At 33.9% G+C, this 26,600-nt stretch overlaps 1 protein-coding gene across 3 annotated transcripts in view; it reads left to right on the top strand.

Annotated features, from left to right (window-relative positions):
• LOC121411715 (plexin-A4-like) overlaps positions 1-24,818 on the top strand; it is a 143,056-nt gene extending 118,238 nt beyond the window's left edge. Inside the window, exons 21-38 of one of the 3 annotated variants that reach the window (XM_041604545.1) lie at positions 562-793; positions 1,962-2,104; positions 2,950-3,062; positions 3,639-3,704; positions 4,624-4,695; positions 6,100-6,166; positions 7,657-7,803; positions 8,591-8,744; positions 9,775-9,878; positions 11,392-11,494; positions 12,867-12,941; positions 17,935-18,029; positions 18,572-18,682; positions 19,208-19,377; positions 20,665-20,812; positions 21,447-21,587; positions 22,303-22,377; positions 23,149-24,818. In XM_041604545.1, coding sequence (XP_041460479.1) covers positions 562-793; positions 1,962-2,104; positions 2,950-3,062; positions 3,639-3,704; positions 4,624-4,695; positions 6,100-6,166; positions 7,657-7,803; positions 8,591-8,744; positions 9,775-9,878; positions 11,392-11,494; positions 12,867-12,941; positions 17,935-18,029; positions 18,572-18,682; positions 19,208-19,377; positions 20,665-20,812; positions 21,447-21,587; positions 22,303-22,377; positions 23,149-23,190 — 2,058 coding nt within the window. In that variant the 3' untranslated portion in view covers positions 23,191-24,818. Of the gene's footprint in view, positions 1-561; positions 794-1,961; positions 2,105-2,940; positions 3,063-3,638; positions 3,705-4,623; positions 4,696-6,099; positions 6,167-7,656; positions 7,804-8,590; positions 8,745-9,774; positions 9,879-11,391; positions 11,495-12,866; positions 12,942-17,934; positions 18,030-18,571; positions 18,683-19,207; positions 19,378-20,664; positions 20,813-21,446; positions 21,588-22,302; positions 22,378-23,148 lie in introns of all 3 variants that reach the window. The other 2 variants (XM_041604544.1, XM_041604546.1) reach the window with 2 other exon arrangements.
• Positions 24,819-26,600: the final 1,782 nt, after the last annotated feature.

Below are 26,600 nucleotides of genomic sequence, written 5' to 3'. Positions count from 1 at the left end.
AATTTGATTGCTTATAATTTTTTGTTAATGTATTTATACGAATATACGTATGAAATTTGCCCTAAATTTGTTTTTTGTGCCTTTAACTCAGAATATATAGCTAGTAGAAAGCTAATTTTTTTGTAAACATATCAATTTTTACATTTCTAACAAAAAGTTACAAAAAATTGCCAAAAAATAATTAATTTCCTAGTTATTCTATTGTTTTTTCAAGCCTTTGTTTTTTATTGTTTTTTGGGATGAACTTTGTCGGGGACCCTATAACAATCATAAATATCATGAAATAAATCGAAAACAACAAAAGTAAAAACAATCATAGATTTATGATATTTGGTTGAAAAACACATTTGCATTGACTTTGTACATGAAATCACTTTTTTGAGCAATTTGGGACTGACATACGCTAACAAAACATTGCATAATTTTGAAACCGCGTACCTGGGCGTCGCAAATTTGGTCTCAAAGATTGTAAGACTGCGCGTTAGTGTAGCGACAAAATTTGTTGTCCAATTTAATAATGGTTAAGGAATTGATAACTTGGCTCCGTCTTTTTCACTACAGGTCTTCCACGGGAGCACCCTGGAATTCAACGTGGGGAGAGTCCGCTACCTCCATGATTCCGAATTCAGGATTATTTTGGTGTCGGTCATCGCTGTCCTGGTGGGCGTGGCAGTGGTCTTCACTCTCATTGCTGTCTCGGTCTATGGAAGACGGGTTCATCAGCACAAGCTTAAGTCAGCAGAGGGTGCTCTGATCAGGCTGGAGGAACGGCTGAAAGACAAAGCAACCGAAGGTCAGTCTTTGAAGAAAAATTATTATTAACTGTATCAGACATCTCAGCTGGGCAACTGTGAAACATTGTTGCCTGCTTAAGACTGATCAAATGGCCGGTCAATAAAATTCAAATTGTTTATCCACGGGCCCAATTTATTGCCCGCTCAGGAAAGTCAATGAGGAAATGCGTGGAAATGTAGCAGGCAATAAAAGGCAGCGCTAATATCCGGGTATTCACGTTTTTTGCACACGTCCTTGAACCGCTCAGTGCTATACGTCATAATGGTAATCAAGTTAAGACAACACTGGATACGTCCCTAGGCCAGGGACGCTTCATTTCAATTACGTCACAATTGTAAAGTTCAGAGGCCCAGTCTGCTCAACAAGATAAACTAGATTCTCATTCTAAAAAATTAAAATATCTAGATTTTAACGATTTTTGCTCTAGATGCCTGATTTGGTTAAAAGCAATATTGACTGGCCTGGTGGCGAAAGGACATATATCACCCTCACTAAATTGATATCACCCTTGTCTACGATTCGGGCAATATAACTCTAGTTTGGGCGATATGTGTTGTTTGCCCCAAGGCCAGTCAATATTGCTTTATTGTAGAACACCTTACGTAACAGGTTTTGCAGTTGCTATGAGGTTATTGGTGTTGACTTTCAATTCATGGTATCCGGTGATCCCTGCACAAAACCTTATAGTAGTCAATGATTTTAAAGGAAAGGTATTTTTGATAAAGGAAAACCGTTTTTTAGTCAGTTCTGTCAAATCCCAGTCCTGCCTGGCCTGCTCAAACAAAATATGATTAAAAAAACATAGAAAGAAACCCTCCTTTAAATGCACTAATATTTGTCAACTTTTTTGTTGTATTTGGATTTTTTTTCTTTACAACACTGAAAGATTTAATGATTAACTTATTTCATGAAAACAATTGGTCATTTTGATATTTTTCACAGATTCATCCCAGGTAGATAAGAAAGAAGCAAAGATTTATGGATTCAGCTTTATTCTTTCGGAATGTCTTTTTACTTTTTAAGGAGTTATTGGAATCTCTACACACTTTTGAATCGTCAATATTTCATTCAGGTCTTGGTGATATAATACCAATTTTTCTTGAACCTTGTTTGGATTCTTTGAGAAATATAAAGAAGTCACCAATCGTTGTCTTTTACTATTACAGCATTTCACGACCTGCAACGGGATATGTCTGGTCTGAAAGAGCAGCTCCAAGGAGTTGGTATGCCTTTTGTGAGTGGAGCAGACTACATTAGGAACATGCTCTTCTGGGGCCTCAACGTCCAGCCAATGACCAGTGATCCTGAGGTAAGTCCACTGTACGGTGGGGGCCCTTGGTTAGAGCATTGGACTCATAATCGCAAGGTTGTGAGTTTGAATCCCAACTCTGCCATTGTCTCCACTTTGATAAAAAGGCCCAAGAGTGATATCTGTCATCTATTACGTCAGCCGCTATGACTGATTAACCTAGACGTAAAATGTTTCTAAGGTAAATGGTTATATACTGGCTTGGCGTTTACCAGCAAAAATGCTGTCCTGCCGAGTTCCTATGGGAGTTACCACAAATTGAAACAAAGAGAAACAGCATAGACTCCTGTGCTGTATACTCGTTTTTATACACATATCTTTTGATAAAAAAAATTAAAGTACCATGTATATTCACTTTAGTCAATATCCCATCAATGTGCATGCATCTCTTCTGAGGGGGGAGACTGTCCTCTGAGGAGGTCAGTTGCATTGTGGAGTCCTGTAATAGACTCCAGTGCTGTAAACTAGTCTTGATACTCATACCTTTTTATAAATTAAATAAAAATTTGATGTTATAATGGCCATTAGATCTGAAGGCAAGCTATGACATGCATCACTTCGTGCATTGGATGTGAATTTCAGGAGATTTATAGTTAATTTTTGTTTTATCATAATGGGTATTTTCAAAATTTTTATCATATATTATTTTTGTGGATTTTAATCAATAAGTTCCTTTTACTTTGTGCCATTTTTTTCATGATTCATTCTGACGACCATAGCTGCAGTCTATCTTCAAGAAATAGTTCCCATGCGATTCCTGATTCATCAGTGATTTAAATTCTAATCAATTTATTGGTGTTTTCTCTATCTGTCGTCTTTGTTTACCCACCATTAAGCTACCCCAGGAGAGTATAAAACAAGCTATGTCCGAGTTTTCTAAGCTTCTCAACAAGAAGCAATTTCTCATGGACTACATTCAGTGTCTCGATGAAGCCAAGAGCTTGAAACAGAAAGACAGGTACTTAATTATTTTTTTTCTTTTTTTGTTAGAATTTTATCCTGACCTGTTTGTATGATATAAATATTATATTGCCCAGTTCCTCATCCATATAGTTTAAATTGTTTAATTATATTTTTTTTAAATTAATTATTTATTCCATTCTCGTAATTCAGACAATTATAACAAGTAATGTACATTTGTATATCCTTGGAAAAGCCCGATATGGCTTTGCAAAGTAAAAGTTGTAAAATTTTTCACGAAAAATATATAATTCATATTGATAATTTAGAATATAGATTATACATGAAAAAGTTACAGGATTAAAATAAAACAATGGGCAAAGATATAAGAAATGTAGCCCACCAAAAATGTTAGATTATACATTTGATATTGGTTGATTATTCATTTTGTAAAAATACTCACAGAATTTGACATCTCTCTGAATTAAATTAATTAGGACAATATATTGTTCACCGAAGTTAAGAAGCCATATTTTACTTCCACAATTACTTCCCAGAGTTTTCTTAGTTTCAATTCTAAGTCTCATTCAGGTATTCACCTATTCTCATGCAAGCTTTGTTCTCTTATTTACAGAGTAAACATTGCTTCACTAATTTCAACCATTCTAACCACAGAAGGTCGATTTGATTATCTCACTGAGTAAGTTCATTTCTACTTGATAATTACAATGATGGTGTATTAGAGTTTCATAGGATTAATCTTGCATATGAATAGTACTGTATTTGTACACTTTGTCATTGTTTTGAAATTTGTTTGAAAACCTTTGTGCCCTATTATTATATTATGAATTTGTAATGAGATTTTGAGAGGGATGATCCCAAAGTTTAAGTCTTTACTAACCTCAACATAACGCCATACCTCTTGCTTGCTACCCCATACATAGGCATGGTAACATTGGGATTACTTGAGGTATTTTCGAACAAAGAAATTTAAAGTTCAAACCTTGATTGAATCAGGTATTGCAATAAATAAATACATGGATTATTTAAATAGTGTTGCATAAACAGATGAATGAATGAATAAATGAATGAATGACTGACTGACTGAATGAATGAATGAATGACTGACTGACTGAACGGATGAATGAATGAATGAATGAATGATTGAATGACTGACTGACTGAATGGATGAATGAATGGGTGATTGATTGAATGAATGAATGAGTGATTGATTGATTGAATGAATGAATGATTGACTGAGTGAATGAATGAATGATTCAATAAATGAATGAATGAATGTTCTAAATGAAAAAAAAAAGATAATATGTGGGATTTCAGAAAAAGATTGAGTTGTTATAACTTGAGGACAAGAATGTAATGATCCCACAGTGAGCAAAGCTTTATATACATGTATTGGACAAAACTCACCATTTCCTAGCAGCTTTTTAAAAGGTATGCAAAATGGCTACAAAACAGCTACAAAAAGGGACAGAAATGGCAATTTATGAATAAATCAATCAAATAATTTCTCATGAATGAGTGGATGCCCTCAATAGATAGATAATTAGGTAGAAAGGTAGAAAGATAAATGAAGACAGTAAAGTAAATTCTATTTTCAGTGTTACGCTGACATTGATGGCAGACAAGATAGAAGATTCAGATGAAAACAGACTCAAACAACTCTTCAAAAGGTAAGCAACTTTTAAGTCGGTTGGGGAAAGACTTCCTGATCAGAGAAAATTTACCTGATTTCCTCCCTAATTTATCTCTGAGTGAGCTCGGGGACCTGTGTAATAAATCTTAGTAATTGATTTGAGTCTGATTTATGTGATTGATCATACACAATTAATCGTAGAATTCAGTCCCATGATAAACTATTAAGCCTCACATGATTGAGCTTTGATTAAATTAAATTAAAATTAAATGATTTAAATTCTGATTTTAGATACCACTCAACTATAACATTGCTCACAAAAGTATAATGATTAATAGTCATAATTGATGTATTATTCATCCTTGGTAATATACATATACAGTTGAGGTTAAAAGTTTACATACACCCATGAAATTGAGTGAAATTTGTTCGCTTTCCAAACACTGCAAAATTTACTATTATCTCCAGAAATATAAATACTACCATGAAGAATTTGGTATCAAATCACAGAGAATTTTAAGCCCTTTCACATAAATGGAATGCCATCAGGATTATAGTATATTTCAGGTGGAATTTTCTTTGAATAAAAAAGCAATATTCGTGCAAAATGTAGTCTATTGTTTGTTATATTTTCAAACATCTTTTCATAGAAATATAAAAATGTCAAATTTCTGATTTATATTATACTTTTTATCTTGATATGTCACCACTGAACAAAAAAGTGTAATAGAAAATGTTTGTGTTGAGAAGTAAGTAGCACAAATATGAAATGTTTTTATAATTTTTTTTTCAATTTATATAAAATATGAAGATTTTTTGGGGGAAATTGACACCTAAGTATTTTTCAGCACCTGATGACAAAGCAATGTGATGAAAAGGCATGCCATACTCATTTGTTTGATATCAAATTTGTCATGATAGCACAAATATTTTATAAGATACAGTAAATTTTATGATGTTTGGCAAGTGTCAACTTTTCTTTGAATTTCCTGGGTGTAAGTAAACTTCTGGCCTCAACTGTATGTCTTATTATGTTTAGAATGATTTGGTGATTTGAAGTTTGTTTTGAAGCTGGTGTTGGAAGTACAGTTGAGATTACCTTCCATATCTCCAACACCTGGTGACACTTGTCCCAAAACCAACCATATTTTCAGTTTGGTGCTGTGCTGGTGTTAAAAAAAATCTGCCCAAGATCTTCACCAATAGGTCAACACCAAACTTGAAATCATCCATTAATTTGACATTTCTGGAAGGATAATTACGAGTAAGTCTCAACACCTGGTGACATTTGTCACAACACCACTCATATTTTCAGTTTGGTGTTGTGCTGGTGTAAACAAAAAATTAAACACCAATACCAAAAGGTCACCAAATTTGAAATCATCCATTGTAATCATCAAACATTACAGTGAATATTTTGTTATATTGTCTTTGTTCACAGTGTTCAGAGTATACTTGAGAAGCTTCTATCAAACTGGGTGGCACTGTGTATGTATAAACATTTGCAGGTGAGTGGTTCTGTACAGTCTGTCACTAGTCCAACTTATTAAATCTAGTTTTGACCCTGTTGATTAGGGATTGCCAGACAAACTGCAGTAATCTTTCCCCAAATTATGTGTGTTGTAAAAAAATAATGATAGGTGGAAAAGCCGTGGTATAGTGGTTCTTACTCTTGCCTTGTAAACAGAGGGTCGTGTGTTTGAATCCCACCGCGGTTTAGCATCCTTTTGGCAAGGCGTTAATCCACACTTTGCCACTCTCGACCCAGGTGCTAAATGGATACCCGGTAGGATGCGAAAGATATTGTATGTTTGATTTTGCCAGCGCCATAATGTGGCTGCGATGAATGCAAGGAATGCTCCCCAGGGAGTGGAAATTGTGCACTTTTCGTGCGGGATTGAAATGAATCCAATGACCGGGGTAATAATGTGCTGTAACGCGCTTTGAGCCATTCTTTATTAATTATTATTGTTAGGTGAGTTAAATCTTACTAAATTAAACAAAATGCAACACATGAGTGGAGGCATAAATTTTAATTGTGTACAGTTGAAAATCCATCTGATCATATTTTACTCCAAAATGCTACTTTTGCAATGTCGCCCATCTAAGAATTAACAAAATTGTGTGAAAGAAATTGAAAGTTGCGGCGGTTATGAGAATAAGATCACTGCAGTTTGAAATTTAGATAGTCTGACAAGTTGAGGATATCTTTCTCATTGGCCGCACACAGATCAGGATTAATAGTGATATCCTTTCATCTTCCTTTAGCATTAATCAAAATATAATATTAATATCTTGAAGAAAAGTTTTTAAAGATAATTTGAGGTTAATTTACCTTTTTAGTAGCCATCTCATGTATTGGAGTGAGGGAAGAGCAGCTTTTTCAATTATTTTCTCCTGCTTGTAATAAATAAACTTACCTTACTGACGTTCTTTCTCTGTGAAGAGGTTGGATGTCATGGTTTTCCATCTTTCTCTTTCCAGTGCTATCTCAGAGTATTCATTTGTAATAATAATAATATGTCCATTTATATAGCGCAGTTACTTATGTGCATATACCTGACTGCGCTTTGATACATGTACTTGGTATCATACTATTACCCCGGCTCTAGCTGAGCCTCCATATTAATAAGCGCTAAAGCGTTCAAGGATTAAATCCTACCGGTTCCCATTCACCTCACCTGGGTCGAGTGCAGCACAATGTGGATAAATTTATCCTTCCCTTCCTGTCCTTTTCTCAATATTTCCAAGCCAGCTTTTCCGTTTTCGACCTCCTCTCTTGCCTTCAAATTTTTGCCCTTTATGATTTTCTAAATACACTACAGTTCCTGAATAGTTTACTAGAAATGACAATTGATCTTTTAGCTGCTTTCTTTGCTACCGTATTTGCTAAAACTGATTTCTATTCCTCAGATGAAAGAAAGTCTATGCCATCGAAGACTGATGAAGTCAACATCCTTCCTTTCACATTACTTTTTTCACTCGTTGTTTTTCTCAGAAACAAGTCGCGTACCCTCTGTATGTGCTGTACCAAGCTATCAAGGGTCAAGTAGATAAAGGACCAGTAGATGCTATCACCGGTCAAGCTCATTTCTCTCTCAACTTTGACTATCTCCTAGACGAGGATGTGGAGTTTGAAGATGTGGTAAGATAGCAATCAATATGGCTTCCAGGAAACTAGTCATTCCAGAAAAATAAGTACCTTGTCCTACATGTTTGACCTGTCTGAAATGATTTGGTTCTGCTTTCTAAAAGTTGTAATGCTGTCGCATTTTCATGGCTTGAGCAGTTTGTGAATTAAAGTAAGAAGGGAGGAAAACGATAATTAGACTTATGTCTTGACGTCTGATGAAAGATTTCTACTGCTGTGTTCCTATTTTGTTCCTTGTAATTTGTTTGTATCAATGCGTAGGAAACTATTCAACACCCCTATATTCCACCTCTGTCTTTGTATTTGTTTCACATTTTTCAATTGCTTTAAGTTGACTATTACATCAATAGCCTTCTACTTCATTTTGTCATATATCATCATTTGTCACCAATCTGTGCAGGAATTCAACTTCTTGTACCAAACTTTAATAAAGGTTGGACTTTAATCAAAATTTATTATGCAAAAGAGCTCTTAGTTGTAAGTGATGTTTGTACATATGAGTGGGACAGGGTAAGCACTCCAAAATCTGTGTCCTCTTCACTGTTATAATGCACAATTAAGCATCAACCATAACCATTTGGTGATATGTGTATATTGTAAACATACAAAAAGTGAGATAATTATGATAATATACAAAATTTATTAACCCCTGAATACAAAAGTTTCAAAACGCTAAGAAAAGACATGGAAAGAAATAAGAATATACAAGATATGAAGAGCAAAGAATATAAAAATGAAAACTTATTCTAATTTATGTTCTGATTTTGACTTGTATAAACAGACCCTGCAAATCGTAGACAAAGAGCACAAGGTGTTGGAACAGGTCAAAGTACTGGATGTTGATACTATCACCCAAGCCAAACAAAAGATATTAGATGCTATGTACTGCAAACGACAGACGGCACAGCAGCTCAGGTCAAATGAAGTAGACTTGGGTAAGTAGAAAACGGTATACAAATAATGAATGTTTATGAGTAATGGACAGAATACTTCATGAGGTGAAAGATGAAATGATCCATTCAATTCGGCTACACCTTGTTGAATTGATCATCATTTCATCTTTCACTGAATGAAGTATTCTGTCCATTGCACGAAAGAAAAGAACATTCATTATAGGCCTATGGTTTATGTGACACCTAAAATTAGATTCTTTTCCATATGAAATTGGTGAATTTCGCTGCAAGATATGCTCATGCAGTGCGGGCTCAGTTTGTTGATAATCGCACACATAAACATGCACAATGCAAACACGAGTGGTGCCAGAGTCTGGGTGCCCGGGTGCAATGGAAGAAATCGTATAGATCCATAATTGCACGATGAATGGATCTAAAATTGCACGGTTGATGAAGTCATCGTAAAATGGGCTGAATGATCGATATCGACCAACCAATCAAATGACAAGGATCTATCTAGGTGTCATATAATAAATATAAGATGGTATCAACTGCAAATGACAGGACTGCACAGCAACTTAGGTCAAGTGAAGTAGACTGTACTGCATATGCATCAGTCGGGTATGCAGATTAGATATTTCTGCTATGGCTTCTAAAAGACGTATGAGGGGATAAAACTAGACATTGTACGTGTAGTGATAATATCACAAACTTCCACCATGCAGATTAAACTGGTTATTACAAGTTCTTTTATACAAATATATGGAAAAAAAATCAATTCTGCCTAGCTTAACATAAAGAAGAGTTTGTAGAGAGGAAAATACTCAGGAATGCAAAAAAGGGTTAAAAGATAAAAATGAGAGGTAAATTTGAGAAAGAAAAGTATGTTGAAATAAGGAGAAAATGCTACATTCTGCATAGATGAAGCCAATGCAACTGAAATGTTTTCCTGAAACAGAGCGATAGTGATACAATTTAGATATACGTATAAAACATTTTGGCATATTAGATGTGTATTAATTAATCATCATTTATGAAAGTTGTTTGATTAATACTCTTTCTCAATACACAGTGCTCCTTAATGGACGTATGGGTCAGCTGGTTCTGAGAGATAGAGATTCAATTACTGATACTAGAGGCCACTGGATCAAAATCAACACCATCAAAGCTTATAAGGTCAGATGCTATCATCACTAGAATGTAACTTGTAGTAAAGAATACAAATTGAGTTTGAATCTTTCAATGACAATTTGTGCATGAAGAAATATTAAAAATAAATCTGTATTAAGCAGAATAATTAAGGCATTAGATCACACCTTCTCAAAGGTATAATCAATGCACATGCATATATTTACTGATTTTTCAGCATTCATGGTTTTTAAAAAGTTTTATTTCACTATATTTGACTTACTTCAACAAAATAAATATTGACTGAGAATGCTTGTTTTAGAAATTATCGCTCTCTCTGACTGCTCAAATTTGGTTTTAGATGATTTGCGGATGAAATGCACTTAAGGTTCTTAAAGTATGTCATACAAGTTAGTGCTAACCCATGCAGGGTTTGCGCTAGAGATAAATGATTGATTTAAAGTTCAAATCTATGCCTATCGTTTCAAGATTTACACCTGATATAGATATATTCTGAAGTGTTTCAGAAGTAAAAATAGATAGCCTAATTTGCTTTTGTATTTTCGGTGGCAGCGGTGGGATATTTAAAGCTATTTGGGGATTGTTTCACAGAGCCAATAGTGATTTTCACTGACAAACTTGTTTTCAGCCAATTAGATTCAAGCAAGATACAATCAGATACAACATTTTTACCATTTTCACAAAACATGTCACTAAGTCACAGATTTTGCATTTAAAAATAATAATTTTTTTTTTTTGGTTTTTTTTTCGAGTATCTACTTCCAACCAACTCTAGCTATATCTCATGCTTAGTTTAAAGGACAAGTCCACCCAAACAAAAAGTGCTTTAAATCAAAAGAGAAAAATCCAACAAGCATAACACTGAAAATTTCATCAAAATCGGATGTAAAATAAGAAAATTATGACATTTTAAAGTTTCGCTTAATTTCACAAAACAATTATATTCACATCCTTGTCAGTATGCAAATGATGAAACTGATGACATAACTCACTATTTCTTCTCTATTTTGTTATGTGAAATATGAAATATTCAAATTTTCTCCCTGTTGTAGTGTGAAACAATGATTAATTCCTCCCTGGATATGTGCAATAAGCATTGTTTTATACTCTATGGCTCAATCAAGTGGGTCCTTATTGTCAAATCTGTAAAAAATGAAATATTGTATAATTCAAACAATAAAAATCAAAAGAAATAGTGAGGGACATCATGGACTGTCTCATTTGCATGTCACTGAGTTGTGCATATCACTGTTTTGTGAAAACTTTAAAATGTCATAACTTTCTTATTTTACATCCGATTTTGATGAAATTTTCAGCATAATGCTTGCTTGATTTTTCTCTATTTATTCAAATCAACATATTTCTGGGGTGGACTTGACCTTTAAACTTGAATTATTTGTTACTCTGGGAGATTTTATTATTATTATTATATTTACAGCTAATTCACAGCATTTAGGGTCAGTAGTGAGATTGCATATTAAAAACCATTATGCTTGTTGACACTTTAGCATGGGTTAAATCTTTGTGTTTTGTTGAGCAGATATCTAATGGTTCTTCAGTAGCCATTGTCAAGAAGCAAGATGGGACAAATCAAGAGTTTTCCGGCCCTCTGGTGTTGGATAAAGCAGAACTTGCCTATTCATGTGAGTATATGCATTGATATATTTAAAGAAACTCATTCTATATGTGCGGTTTTGTTACGGTGTACTGTTTAGCATATTGCTCATTAATGCTTGTGGAATTTAAGAAGAGTATGAAATGATGTTTCTAAAGTATATCTAAATTTAAACAGATATCAGTTTAATCATATAGATAACACAATTCCTATTTTTTTATGTTTTAGTAAGTGAAATCTTTCTTTGAATTGAAAGTAATTCGCTATGTCTAGAATGCCAAAGAAAGTTATATGACTAAAATTCCTGTTTTTTAACAATTTTTATAATGTCTGTTGTTTTCTTTAGTTGGGAAGTTAACTGCTCCTACTGACTTTTTTTGCACAACAGTCTATTCGTATTCACTATTTTTGCCCCCTGCAACACTTCAGAATTTTTGTGTTTTCTTTCAGATTGATGGCTTATTGTGATATTTTCTTGTAAAGCACCATTTCTACTAATACGTGTTTCTCTTCCTTGTATATCTTAAAGTAGATAATAGGCCCACTTATTGCAGGTCATGTTGTGTTTTTCAGGTTTTTCATTGGTATAGCTTATTTGTTGTCTCCCTGTAATGTTTTATAGTTGGGCATTTCTTTTTTCTTATACATGTTTATGCTTATATAGTTGATAGGCCCATTTAAATTCTAGTATCACATATTGCAATTCATGTCGTGTTAATAGATTTGATATTTTATATACAATGTATTCATTTTCAGCTTTCTGCAATAATGCTTTTTAGACAGATGATTGTTTTCTTTATATATTGGAATTTTAGTTGATATACCCAACATAAGCATTTTACAAATTGGTTATGTTGTGTTGCCATTTTTGTTATATGGAGAGTATATTATTTTTAGGCTACTGGAAATAATGCTTTTATAGCCCATTAGTGCTAATGAGAGTAATGTCCCATCATTGATATTTTCTTTCATTTGATTCTGAGGCAAGTAATACTCTTGTGGTTGGAAAATGATTAATGTTTGTGATTCTTCACCAAGATGTATTTAATGGGTTGTTTTTAGGAATTAATTTGCACCAGTGATGACTCGTATAGATGTGCACCTATTGGCAGCCTCTAAAACTATGTTTCTATGACAACTAAAGCTAGAATGGACATATAACCCCTTTTCTCGCTATTTATATCAATGGAAACTTATCTCAATGAATTGATAGTACAAACCAGATTTTAGCTTAAAAATTCCATTAGTTTGGAATGATCAAGCGTGCATTTTTGTGTGTAAGAGAGAGTATTTATTGTATTTGCCATTGTGTGTGATCAGTCAAACAGTTGAAATGTATATCTGTTATTTTTTGTTTAAAATGTTTGAAACTCAAATGGATGCCTGTTCATTTTCCTCAGATGTGCCGAGGTTATCGGATTGCTATACCCCTTTGTCTATGGACAGAAAACATGCTCAGTATGTGAAGTTAAATGGTGAGGCTTCAGTCCATATCATAGCCTTCCACAAATAAATCAAAAGGTTATTAATGATTAAAGGCTGCTTTTCACAGGCTTAGCAACGGAATTGATTCTCAACACGAAAAAACTGCATCACCACGGCCAAAATGTCTCCAAAAGATGCTAAATATATATCTATACAGGGTCCCGTTTCACTTGTTTCACTCAACTTGTTATGACAAAAAATGCACAATTTCTGTAACAAGATTACTATCAGCTTGTTCAGCCGATCAGATAGAATGCTTTCAGTAGCTTAAAACTGTTATTGCAAATTTGTTATTGTAACAAGTTTTATGAAACTGGCCCCAGATCTGTCTTTCAGCAGGAATATTACTTCAAATAAGTTTGTAATTTCTTTTAGCCGTTTCCAGCAAGCAAGAATGATTATCAAACTTATTTGAGCTTAAAATGTGGATGCCCAAAACTTTTGAATGTCTATTGTCCTTATCACACGCCTGTGAAAACCAGCCACAATACCCAGCATATACACATGTAGCTACATTATACTCATTTCCTTTTGATCTGAGCAGATCTATGTAGTAGTTTTTGCACACGGGAAGGCATATCATTATAGCATATTAAAATATTCATATAATGTAATTCATATTTCATTAATATTCTTCAAACACAATGCCACTTTATTCTTACTCAATATATGTAGATACATGTACAGGGAGCCAATGCTTAATTATAAGCCCTATTATTTCAAAGAAATAAATCTTGATTTTTCTTAATGATAGAAAGCCTGTACCCCATAATTTTGATAGCTTGCAGATGGGGTTTTTTTAGAGACAAATAGAGTAAAGCTCATTTAAATAAGATTTTTGTCATTTAGTGGAATATTGCACTCTCATTAATGTTTAGCTAGATTGAAAATATGTTGCATTTAATTTTCTGCAATATATTTGTTTTATTGATGGTGGATTAGAGTAGGGAGGTTGGGATGAGGAAAGGAGGATGCACCGGAAAGGCAGGGGGTGAGGGCGATCTCTGAGTGTGAGGGGAATCCGACCATCTCTGTAGTCAGGGACTGAACTGGATTTAAAACCTGGATGACTGGCTTATTAGTACATATATGTTTGTATAGAAATTTGAAATAGTCAGGTTTACCCCAGAGATGGAGAGAGAGAGAGAGAGAGTGTGTGTGTGTGAGAGAGAGGGTGAAGAGATTGGTGGATTTAAAGAGGCAGAAATGAAGATGGAAACACAGAAAGGCAAGAGAGAGTGAGAGAAGAGATTGGTAAGTGAGATTAGGTGTGAAAGAGAGATAGACAGAAAGAGAGGAGGAGAGATAAAAATGAAAATAAATCTTAGCAAGGGAGGAGGGAGGACAAAAGAAACTTTGACAATTAAAATGAAATAAAATACATAACCAACAACACTAAATTAAACTTTCTGCTCAGATCAGACCTTCATGTAATAATAATATCTCTCAAATTTGCCATATTGACCCGATCATTAATAATTGCCTATAACAGACTTCACGTTTCTTACCATCCAGTAGACATGGCTTTAGTTTACTATCTATATAACTCATTGCTTTTAAGGTGAAATTGTCATTCTACGCTACTTCACATTGCTTATCTCTCACTGGGTTGCTATTTTGGGGTTTTGAGCTTTTGTATTGCAATTAAAACTACCTTTGTGACCTTTCAATAATTGATGTGTTTCCCTAATATGCTATCCATATAGGCAGGTGTTAAGGTTTTTTCTGTTGCATTGGGTGATTTCAAGTTCGGTGTTGGCCTTGGTGTTGGTGTTAGTGTTGAAATTTTGGTTGCTTCCCCTAGCTCCAAAACTTATTCAGAGTTTGTAAAACTAATCCAGATCACATTATTGACATCTCAACAACTAGTGAGTGACTTTTCGGGACCATCCTCATTCTATGTTTTGGTGTTATAATCGTGTAAAAATTGACCCAACACCAACACCAATAGGTCAACACCGTACTTGAAATCACCCAATTTCTGCATTGTACTTCTAATCATGCTTCATTTTTCCCATTTATTCTGCATCTGAATATACATGTATGCAGGACACATGATAATAATCCGCATTTGATATACATATATTCTGTTTTTTTAACTATATATTAATTTATTTGAATATACATGTAGATTCTATTAATCTGAAATTCTGAAATGGGGGGGGGGTTCTTGCATATGGGTAAATTACATTGGCCAGTATTTTCAACAGTAATGTAACCAAAACCTTGGTTTGGATCTGTGGTTGAACTATCGGGAACAAATATACATTTTTTATTTTATACCTTTTAGCATTTTTGAAAGTTGGATTTGTTTTGATGATTACTCTTGAACTATTATAGTACCAAAATTGATTATCAACTTGATTATTTATTCACTTTTCAGAAAGTAGACTGGCATAGATCTGGTTATGCATAGTGAATCAAGGGATTAGACCAGATTCCAGAATATTGGTTGCGAATTGTGGTATTTTCATTAAGTTAAAAAAAAGCAAGAATAATTGAATAGCAACTGAAATATATTAGAATGTGTCTTTCTTTTGACCTATGTCCATGATTCTTCTTCAGTAAAATTTGACCCATATTGGACAGAAGTTTTGAATTAAGTCTAGTGGACAGTTTTTTTTTAAGTTTTAGAAGGAAACTGCCCATAATCTGACCTTTGGCATATTAAAGCCACCTTAACAAAGCCCAAAACCTTTTCATAAATATTGTTGTTGCTGGGCATCATGCAGCATAGATATGAATGTTTAATGCACATGCATTTATGAATGCAGCATAGACTTAAACAAAAATCTGTAGTTTATCTACGGTAGTTGTTGAAGTTCAAATTTTCTTTATGCTATTATGTTCCTTATGTGCACTTATTTCATGCCTTAGTTTTGCATTCCCAGTAAATACGATAAAGAATGAGTCATAGGGTTACAACAGACATAAACAAAATGAACAGGGGGTGATCAGAATACAGGAGCTCTTTATACGCTTTTTACACAGGCTAAAATTTCCTTAACCCCGTACTATAGGTGGGGCTAAATGGCAATTTAGCCCCACCTATAGTACGGGGTTAAGCTTAGCCCACTTTCTTTTTACACAGCATTTTTGCAAAGTGGGCTAACCCCACCTATAGTACGGGATTATTTGGCCCTGCAAAAAAGCAGGGTTATCCCACCAATTGCGGTGCTAAGGGCAATAGTACGGGGTTAAGATCGCATGTGTAAAACGAAAGTATGCTAAGCTTAACCCCGTACTATAGGTGTGGCTAAATGGCAATTTGGCCCCACCTATAGTACGGGGTTAAGGAAATTGTAGCGTGTGTAAAAAGTGTACGAGGAAGCACTTGTACTATGAATGATCGACAAAAACCACTAGTGCGGGGTTAGCGAGTTTCGTGTGTAAAAAGCAAGCATTCCTTATCCGGGGTTAGCGATAGTCCGGGGTTAAGAAAATCCTGTGTAAAAAGGGCATTGTACATCAGCATCTTATTTATGATTTTCTTTTATAATACAAGGTGTATCAGTGATTTCAGTAGCTTTTCACAATGTCATCGACAATCAATGACTCAATGGATGTTTTTGAATAGTGAGGAAAAAGCTTATAACTGATGATAAGAAATCAAGTTTTGAGTGGTTTGATTAAATGCTTTTTATTCGATGCATTGTCCAAAAGTAATTAAACAGTGGCAAACAAAATATATTAAAAGGTGATGGAGCTTGATATGCACAGAGCCAAACATTGATTTCAGTTCCTAATGTTTTTTTTTACAATTTAATCACTCTCGCTCAAAATAATGAATTAACCCCTATCTGGGCCAGGGTATTTTGGGAGTTCATATGGCTGGGGGGGGGGCCTGGGAAGCCCCCCCCTTAGATCTTGGTCGTTGATGGCGCAATCGTGCCAAAAATTGGCACGCAGGCTGTCTGGGACATAATCTACAGAATTATTTAGTAATTTATTTCATGCAAATTGCTATCAAATGATTATGCCAATTTATGCGTAGTTAGTACGCAAAGTCATACATTTCCTTATAACTCCCTAAATAAATAAAGCACCAAATGTTTTAATTTTTGGTATAAAAATTCTTTGTGGTGTTCTTAGCAAGTTGTACATGTACATGAAAAAATTGTGATATCAGATCGATTTCTTATGTATTATATTGTTTTTTGCAATTTGTTATGTATTTCTTTTTTTCTTACCTTTTGTGTTTCATCATTTTTTCAATAAAATTTATTTGGGACTCTTCTGAAATCACAATCAGCATAGAATAAATACATTTAAACCAGCAAAACTAAAAATAATCATACATTTATGATTTTTGGTTGAAAAACAATTTGCATTGACTTTGTACACAAAATCACGTTTTTGATCAACTTTGGCCTGGATAGGGTTAAAGGCCTGGTCATACTGCCCGAGCGTTGTTGGAGCGGAAGGGAGAGAGGGTCGAATTTCGCTCACAAAATTGGGGAAAAACCCAAAACAAAAAAAAACAACAATCAAAATCGAAAATGGTGAACGGTAGCGAGCGGTGGTGATTTTTTTCTCTCCACTCCGTGACTGCTCCAACAACTCTCGGGCGGTGTGACCAGGCCTTAAGTATAAAGAAGTGTGTTTGTTCGGTGACACAACATCTGCTCCTGCATCGATTGCTCCAGTCTTAATACCTCAGAGGGCATAAGGTTAAGATTGTAATAGAGTTTTTTGGTTCAGAATAATGTAAAGATAATGATGATTTGGGTTTAATTGCTTTTGGAGGTTAGTTCTTGTGTTTTGCTCAACTTGCAGAGCAAATGTCACAGAACTGTACTTGCAAGTTAAATCAAGAAAGTCACCAGTACTGCAAAGAATAAACAAAGGATATAAAGAGCAAAAATACCATATTAAATACTCTTTGAATTGCAATGCCTGTGCTGTAAGCCAAATGAACAATGCATGGATTTGAAGTTTGCTCGGAATCTAGAATATATTTTTCTATGCTTTACTGTACTTCAGCTCTGGCAGTCCCAGCTGTGAACAATGTCCGTACGTCTTGGGAATATACTCAGATTGATGCAGATCCAGAGGAGGGAAAACAGATGTGGCACTTGGTAAGTCCATTAAGACTTTTTATTTTATTTTTGAAGATTTCATTTCAATTATCTATAATTCTTCATTTCTATTTCCATTTTCTCTCCATTTATTTTTTTATTTCATTTTATTTTCATTTTCATTTAATTTAATGTGGCACTTGGTAAGTTTGTTTGGAATTTTCATTTAATCTTTTTTTCCTTTATTTTTTTCCATTTCCAGTTGGATTTTGTTTACATTTATTTTTTGGGGAGGTTTTGTTATTCACTTCAATTTTCCCTACCCCTCCCTTTCCTTTCCTTTTTCTTGTTTTCTTTTGATTTTTTTCTCTAATATTCCTTCTGTTTCATTTCCTCCTCTTTCCTGTTAATTTATTTTATTTCTTTCTTTTTCTTGTCATTTGGATTTATTTTCTTTGACTTGATGTCTCCTGTATGATTTCTATATATTTTTCATTTGAACGAACCCATTGGCAATGTAGGATATTGAACATAAGAGGGCCTATTTTGACATTTCACCAGGTATTTCCCCACATATATTTCATCTTGTATTATTTATGCAGGTGAAAGAGGAAAGTAGTGCTATGAACGGTAAGAGCAAGAAAGGTCACAAGATAGACCACAAACCCAAGCTCATAAAGGAAGTCTATACCTCGAGACTCCTCGTCACCAAGGTAAGATTTTAGAAATGTCCTTTGCTTCGTTTGGTCTTGAAGTTGAGCAATGGTGATGAGGGGGAGAAGGGTGAACAGGATTTGATATATGTATGGAGCATTGTGGCCCAGTGGACTAGTCTTCTGACTTTGAAACAGAGGGTTGTTGGTTCAAATCCAAGCCACATTGTGCTGCAATCAACCCAGGTGAGGTGAATGGGTACCCGGCAGGATTAATTCCTTGAATGCATGAGCGCTGAAAGGCCGGGGAAAAAATAATAATAATAATAACATCGTGCCTCGGAATAGAATTTTTCTAGATAGATGGCGCTATATAAATGCCTATAATTATCATATATCGATGTAAAATCAGGGGGAAAGAAACTTGAAAATCCATGTCTAGAAAGTGAGCTATTTTTTTTTCATGAATCAGAGGAAAAAATGAAGCCGGGTTCAGCTGGGTCCTGTGCGTTGCAATGTGAATGAATTTCTTGCTGAAGGAAAACCCGCCTTGCCATTATTTATGTGTTTGTGATTGATTTTCAGAATGCCATCCAGCCTTTCCTCGATGAGTTCTTAGATGCTACCTTCTCGCTACCTTCAGGCCAGTCTAGTTTACCCGTTCACATCAAGTATCTCTTTGATTTCTACGACGCTCGAGCCGAAGAGAACAGTAATCTCAAGGACAATGTAGCTGCTGCATGGAAAACCAATAGGTAAGGGTTACAGCTTACTCTCCTTATGCTTTGTGTTACTCTTCCAGTCGTATTAAAGTCTTTTCTCTTTTTTTTTATTTGATAGCATTTATTCCATTCATCATAAAAAAAACAAGGCATGTACAAGTTAACATACATTACATGGGAAAATTATAAATAATGCAATGATAAAATGTGGGAAACAGTTGAATAAAAAAAGAGTGTACATAATTTATAAATGAATGAGGAGGCAAGGAGAAATGGAAATCCTTTACAAAAATCTGGAAACTGAATTTATATGATATTATAAAATACATTTTGTCATAAATAATGAATACCAGATATAAACATTGAACATATTTAAATTTTAACACAATGACAAAATATATATATATATCAACAATAATTTCTATGAAAAAGAAGAGGGGAAGAAAAGAAACCTGATCATACATTATTTGAATATTTACTGAGAAGTTGGGTTTGATATCTCCTTCTAAAAAATTTAATGATGGACTAGATTTAACAGAAAATGGTAACTTGTTCAGATGACAGGTCCTTTGTAAAATTAAATGGAAGTTGACTCTGATGATAAGTTAGTTCTGATAAAAGCAGAAATATAAGAGAAAAATATTGGTGAATGTTTGATGAAATTCCATCAAAGAATAAGAGAGATACGAATTAAAAAAAAAAAATTGTGATGTCATATGTCAGCTGCCTTCCGTATATCATGCAATAAAAATTAAGTAAATTCTGTTTTCTTAATTAATGGAACATTAGATATTATTCTTATAAAAGGGGGTATTAAATTATGTGTCTGGTGCTTTGTAATATCATTTTCAATTTTTTTTGGAAAAATTTATTTGAAAAAAAATTATATTACATGACGTATGAAGGAGCTGCTAGCTTGTGACATCACAAAATCTAGATTTTTTCATCCTCTAAATTTCTTTGACAGATTTTCATCAAATCTTCACCAATGTTTACCTGTATTCATTCTGCTTTTAGTATTATGATATGATGTATTCCCCAAAGGCAGACTCATTTATAACTCAGACTCAATAAAATGGTATTGGATATCTGGTCTCCCTGCCATAATTCAAATAAAAGTAATGTGAATGAAAACCTGGTATGACTTATATCGACATATTACAGTTATTTTGAAAAGTCATATACATGTATATCGTCATGAACAGCTACTAGTGTATGAGACACCTTCCAAATGCATATACATTTTCAGGCCTTACTTTCAAACCTTTCTTTTTTATTGAATCTTGATTAAAAAAAGTAATACACTGTTTTGTCTGACAGCCTTGCTCTTCGTTTCTGGGTAACGGCCATCTCCCATCCATCTTACATCTTTGATATGCAACAGTCTCGGACGGCCGATTACTGCATCAATGTTCTCACCAACATGCTAGATCACGCATGCAAAAAGAACATTCCTACCTATAATCTGGTGAGTAATGTATCCTGTCATGAATATATTTGTGAAGTTAAGATTGCTATCTTCAGTAGATCTATGTGGTGTGTCTGGGCTGGTGCATATGATCATGTATGTAAAGTTGCAAACATTGCGATTGCAGATCATTTCTTATGGATGAATTATTTGGTAGAGAGTGATTGGTCCATTCCCAGATTGCCTTTACAATCATATTGCTTAGCTTGTTGCTTAATTTGCAAATGGTCTTTTTGCCACTTTTATTTTACCCTCATTATTATAATAGACCCCCTCCAAAAAAAAAGGAAGATTGTTGTAGAATAAAATGGTTTATATGTTAGATGGTTCCACTAAAACACATGTGGAAGCATTGTGGGATAGCGGCCCTGACTATCTCCTTGTAATCAGAGGGTCATGTTGTTAAATGGGTATCTGGTAGGATGAGAAAGCCTAAGCAGTAAATGCTAAGCAATTTAGTGTGGAACTCATGTTGGAATACTCCCCAGGGGTGGAGAAAGTGCACATTTGTGTGCCAGGATCCGCCTGGAGACATTGTTCTGATGTATTAAGGGCTATATAAAGGTGGATTATTAATATTGTCCTCTTTTCCTCAGTTATTTATATTTTCCAAATCCTGTTTTTTCTTCCCTAGGATGCGTCGTTAAACAGGATCCTGTACAGGCCAGAGCTTCCAAGGTATATCGAGATGATCGAAGGATATTTCAATGCCATTGCAGACTTGCCAGAGGTATCCCCTTCTCAGCTTGAAGAAGAAAGCCAGCAAATTACCAATGTAAGTTTTATCCATAGGAAGGACATGGGGGAAGGGGGGTAGCTTCATCAAGCTTGCTGTCAGTGATTTTCACTGACATCTGTTATAAGCTACCAAAATCCTTGCATCTTATTGGCTCAGAGCAAGTTTGACAGTAAAAAAATCATTGACAGGATGCATGATGAAATGTTCTCTTGTATGACTATTTTTTTTAACTTGAAGTGGAGCTACAATGTATTATTCAACTACAATTATTGACGGATATGAGTAGCAGTAAAATGCAATATATTTCACCCACCAATATTGGTAGAAAAATATTTGAACTTCAAAATGTGAACTCCTTTGTTTACCTACTGGAAATTTTCAGTCACTAATATTCTGTGCATTTCTGTGTTGTGAATGCTGAATCCCTAAGCATGCATCTGAATTACCTCTGGCTGATGCACACATATTATCCAAAAAGAATATGGTTAAAGATTTTAGGTAGGACTTCAGATTCGATATCTCTCCATTTTGCATTTTCCACGTATTAAACAATCTAGGTGAGGCATTTACAATTTGAAAGCTGATAGTTTGTATTTTCAGAAGTGCAATAAAACAAAAAGATAAATTTTATGTCAATTGCTTTGTTTGATTTGAGGTAGCTGGTCACATTTTCCTGCTCCTTGTCATTAATTGCTCTCAACAAAATAATATTATATGTAAATCAATTTCTCTTGCTCCATTTTTGTTTTAGGAATTTTCTACCCATTTTAGCAGACTGGGAATGCTTTATCAGTTGTACGAGTACACCAAAGAACACACAGATATGGTAAGTGATCCTTTTAACCATTCTTAAAAGAATATCATTGTTTCTTGCCATTGGAAGTTTTTGATTTGACAGTATTATTTTCAGAGGTGTTTTTGGAGACAATTAGAAAAGATCTGAATTTGATCCTTTTCCCATCTGAAATTGCCCTCATTGATCAAGGCATTTTCAGATGTGGCTAAATAAATGAAAGATAATTTTTTCATGAACATTTACAACTATAAATAAAGAAGTTTATGGATATGTGTAGGTAGTATTTTATGCTCCATATGAACATATATTAACAATACTAGAAGTAGTTGAAATTTGTTAGAAGTAAAGGTAACATCACAAACTAAAATGAAATTACACTCAAATACCTTGGGTGTTATGAAAGCAGTCCTTTGAAGAAAACATTCGGAATGTAAACATTATTTTCAATGTCCATTAACAAATCTGCACCTTCTAAATTTAAGTTTACCTCATAGTTAACTATCTCAATCTGCCATATTCTGTGGCTGCAGGTGGTTGATTTGCTAATTGGGGGAATCCTTGTATATTGATATCAACAGTTGTTTTTATACGACATAGGGATATCTGAAATTGGAGATATTCAGGTTGATGAAATTAAATCACCAAAACATGATGTTAAACCCAATAACAATTTATGGGGGCCCTTTTGCTGTTTATGAGAACTAATTTGGAAATAATTCAAAGGAAGTTCGTGAATTGTTTTCTCTGGGTATTTTTGTCGTTGCTTGGTCTTGGTAAAGCATTTTTTTCTTTTCTCTTTAGTTGGACAGCATCAGTGCAATAATTGAAGAACGAGATGACTAGACTAGAGAGAAACCAAGTAGGAAGACAACGTACATTAGACAGATAGAGGCAATATCAACCAAACTTCAAAATGTGCAAGATTGACATGCTGGTTTTATTTTTTAATTTGGTGCTACTACATTATGTCATGGCTCTCTTTTGTTTATGTCATTGTTTTGAAGTATAAATGAAAGTTTTGTATCTTTTTTCTTTGATGGCAAAATGATAGTATGCTACGACGATTTCTTTGTTGAATGAGATCAGGACCAAATGTCTGCAATGCCTATTTATTTTGTTGGCGGGCATGCACCTTTCATCTTTAGTTTCAATTTTTGTAGTTAAAACTTTTCCTCATCTCTTATTTTAAATCAATTTGAGATATAAAGCCTCTTCTTTTATCCTTCATAAATATTTATACATTACTTTGCTTTTATTCTTCATTCTGTGAAGTCTTGCTTACTTAAATATTTACTTTGGAAATGTGCATGCCAAATATTAAGTGGATTACTATATTTTGCCGAGAGTGCATTTCTCATTTTTGATATTTTAACTCCAGATACAGAGCTTGCCAAGAGAAAGAGTAAGAGAAGTTGAGCTTATGAGAGTGTTGTCAATGTTGTCATATGCTGTTTGTAGCCGTGAGGGTGAACATTTGTGATATTTGTATTTTAGTAAATTAAATCTTCATTTATTAAAACAAGTCCATTACATGTACATTTACTTGTATTGAAAAAATACATTTTATTCTAATGAAAAATGATACTCTGTTAACATTCAACTCTACAATATTTATATTATTTTCTGCAATGTTTATTTTTAACTCAATAATTAATATCCATATATTTTGTTCAAGGTCTAAAATCTTTTCTTATCTCAATTTAAAACATTGTATGAGAAAACATTGTATCAGTATGTCCAAGTATTTTTATTCCTTTGTTCAACTCAAAATGTTGCTTACTTTGATCTGTTTGAATATACAATGATATTTTATATTTCTAGATTCCATGTGTACCAAATATCCTTTTGACACGTACTACAGTATACATCTCTTTTGATTTTATGATGGCCTTTAACGGTTCCTAGTATATGTAGCTTGTTTTTCTGAAGATTCAAATACTGGGAAGGTTCATTACATAAAAAAAAACAACGAAAAAAAGTTAGTTATTCTGAAAGTTCGACCGTCAAAATGAACTAAATGTTTTTGTAGTTCTTGAGGTATTTTTGTAGCAACAAACCGCATTTCATTTTCAGAATAACAAACTTTTGGAATATTGCCCCAAATGTTTTGATTAATGATCCTTTTCATTTTCTGATTGATGATGTATATATGCAATTTGCATGTTTTGGAATAACAGACTTTCAGAATAAAAATCATTAATCTTTTATAGGACTTTTTTCCCATTACACTCCCTAAAGATTTAATGATATTCTTAAGTCATACCAATGAATCTATTCTAAGAAGTTACTTTGAAGTACACATAGATTGGTGATGAATGGTTTTTCTTGGTGTGCATGTGGTTTGAACCTGTGCCCTGTGATTGCATTGATCATTATGTATGATCAAACATTGAAATCACCTTCATCATCAATCACTAACCTTTATGTGATGGGGGACCAGGGGCCCATCTTACAATGAGTTGCAATTGATCCGATCAATCGCAACTATAGAAAGCCAGCAACGTCAGCATCTGAAATGCATGTTTCATCAAAATATTTTCTACAAATGATATATATTCATACATTCACTGTACTCTTGACAATTCAGTATACTTCTCTTTGTTTCCAATGGAAATTGAGCAAATTTCCAAAAGAAAATTTGTCATTGATGTATTTCCATATTCATGAGATTGATCGGATCAATCGTAACTCTTTGTAAGACGAGGTCCTGGACTTCTCAAACTTAACTATGATTGCAGTACTCCAATGGTCAGTACTTCTCCCTTCCAATTCTTACATTATTTTACTTTTATTTTAAAACTCACTTTGTTGTGTCAAGTATTGATTGTTCAAATTTCTAGTGATGTAATGTAGAAACCTGTTATTGTGAAAAACACATGTTGTTAGGACACAGTTTACAACAACAAAAAATCCACAAAAAATGGCAGGGCACTTGCTAGGGTGATCATTGCTCCCATTGAAGATATGGAGATAATGGAAGCTAAGCATGTAAAATAAACTATTTACAAAGATCGTATTCTGAATTTTATTCCCCTGTTCCACTTTCTTCCACTTGAGGGCCCCTCGGTAGACCAGCAGCACCATGATTGATGCTGCTGAGTAGGGCAATCCTCCCGTTTTCATATATCGATTCACATGTTTCATTTCATATTGTTTGTATTTAACGGAAATAAATTCAATTCAATTTAAAATTCTTGATTTAAAGTTATTAAAACTTTAAGGCAAGCTGGGAGTCCAGAGCTAATTTCATTTCATAAAAAAAGGTAAAATCTGAATAATTGCAGTTTTCTTTGATTATGAAGGTGATTGTTAGAATGCATGAAATAAGCTGGAGCTTATAAAGGATGTATTCTGTACAATTATGATGACATCTGGGAATGATTTTCAAGTGTTTGTTACCAACAATTACACACTGTAAAAACTGTGGTGTTAAAACTGACATCAATTGGTGTTAATAGAAGACCACACCCTGAGGTGTTAAAATTACACCCTAGAGATTAAACATAACACCAAAGAGTGTAAATGTAACAACAAAAGGTGTTGTAATAACACCTATAGGTGTAAAACTAACACCACCAATTTAACACCAGTGTAAAATAACTGGTGTGGTCCTCTATGTACACCGGTTAACACCATAGTTTTTGCTGTGCACTTTGATACAGTATGAGACCAAGAGATGAAATCCCTGAGAATCACATGTCATATTTTGTTGGATTGTTCTACTTAAACAAATTAGGACTTTCTTGCCAAGAACCTCATCTTCCTTTTTTAAACTCACACCAACAGATTTTAACTATTCTATGATAACCCCTATGAAGAGTGATATGTATATTCACACATGTATATTATTATAATGTTCAATTTTTAAACTCACAATTTTAAAAGTTATTGAAAAGTGTTGATCTAAAATTCAGATTCGGTACTTGCTTCTTTTCTACCCCCACCTGTTTAGAAAATGTGCTTCTACATACCTCCAATTCCCCCCTCCCCTTGAAAAAAATTGTAGTGAGAACAGTGGGAGCTTTCATTTTTTGTTCAAGAGCAGATAAAAGGGTTGGTTATCTGAGAGGAATAAACCTTTTGAATTAGGGTAAGACTGTGTTGTGCATGATTTAGAGAAATATATTTATCGTCATGATACGAAAAAAAAAGTTAATCCATTTATTCTTATAAGAAAGGTAATTTATTTTATTTTAGACTGTTGTATTTGACATAAAATAGTACTTAAGACATCTTCTAAGAAATTGTCAAAA

This window comes from Lytechinus variegatus, chromosome 3, assembly GCF_018143015.1.
Source record: "Lytechinus variegatus isolate NC3 chromosome 3, Lvar_3.0, whole genome shotgun sequence".
NCBI classification, from domain to species: Eukaryota; Metazoa; Echinodermata; class Echinoidea; order Temnopleuroida; family Toxopneustidae; genus Lytechinus; species Lytechinus variegatus.
This window is presented reverse-complemented; position numbering and strand designations above follow the sequence as displayed.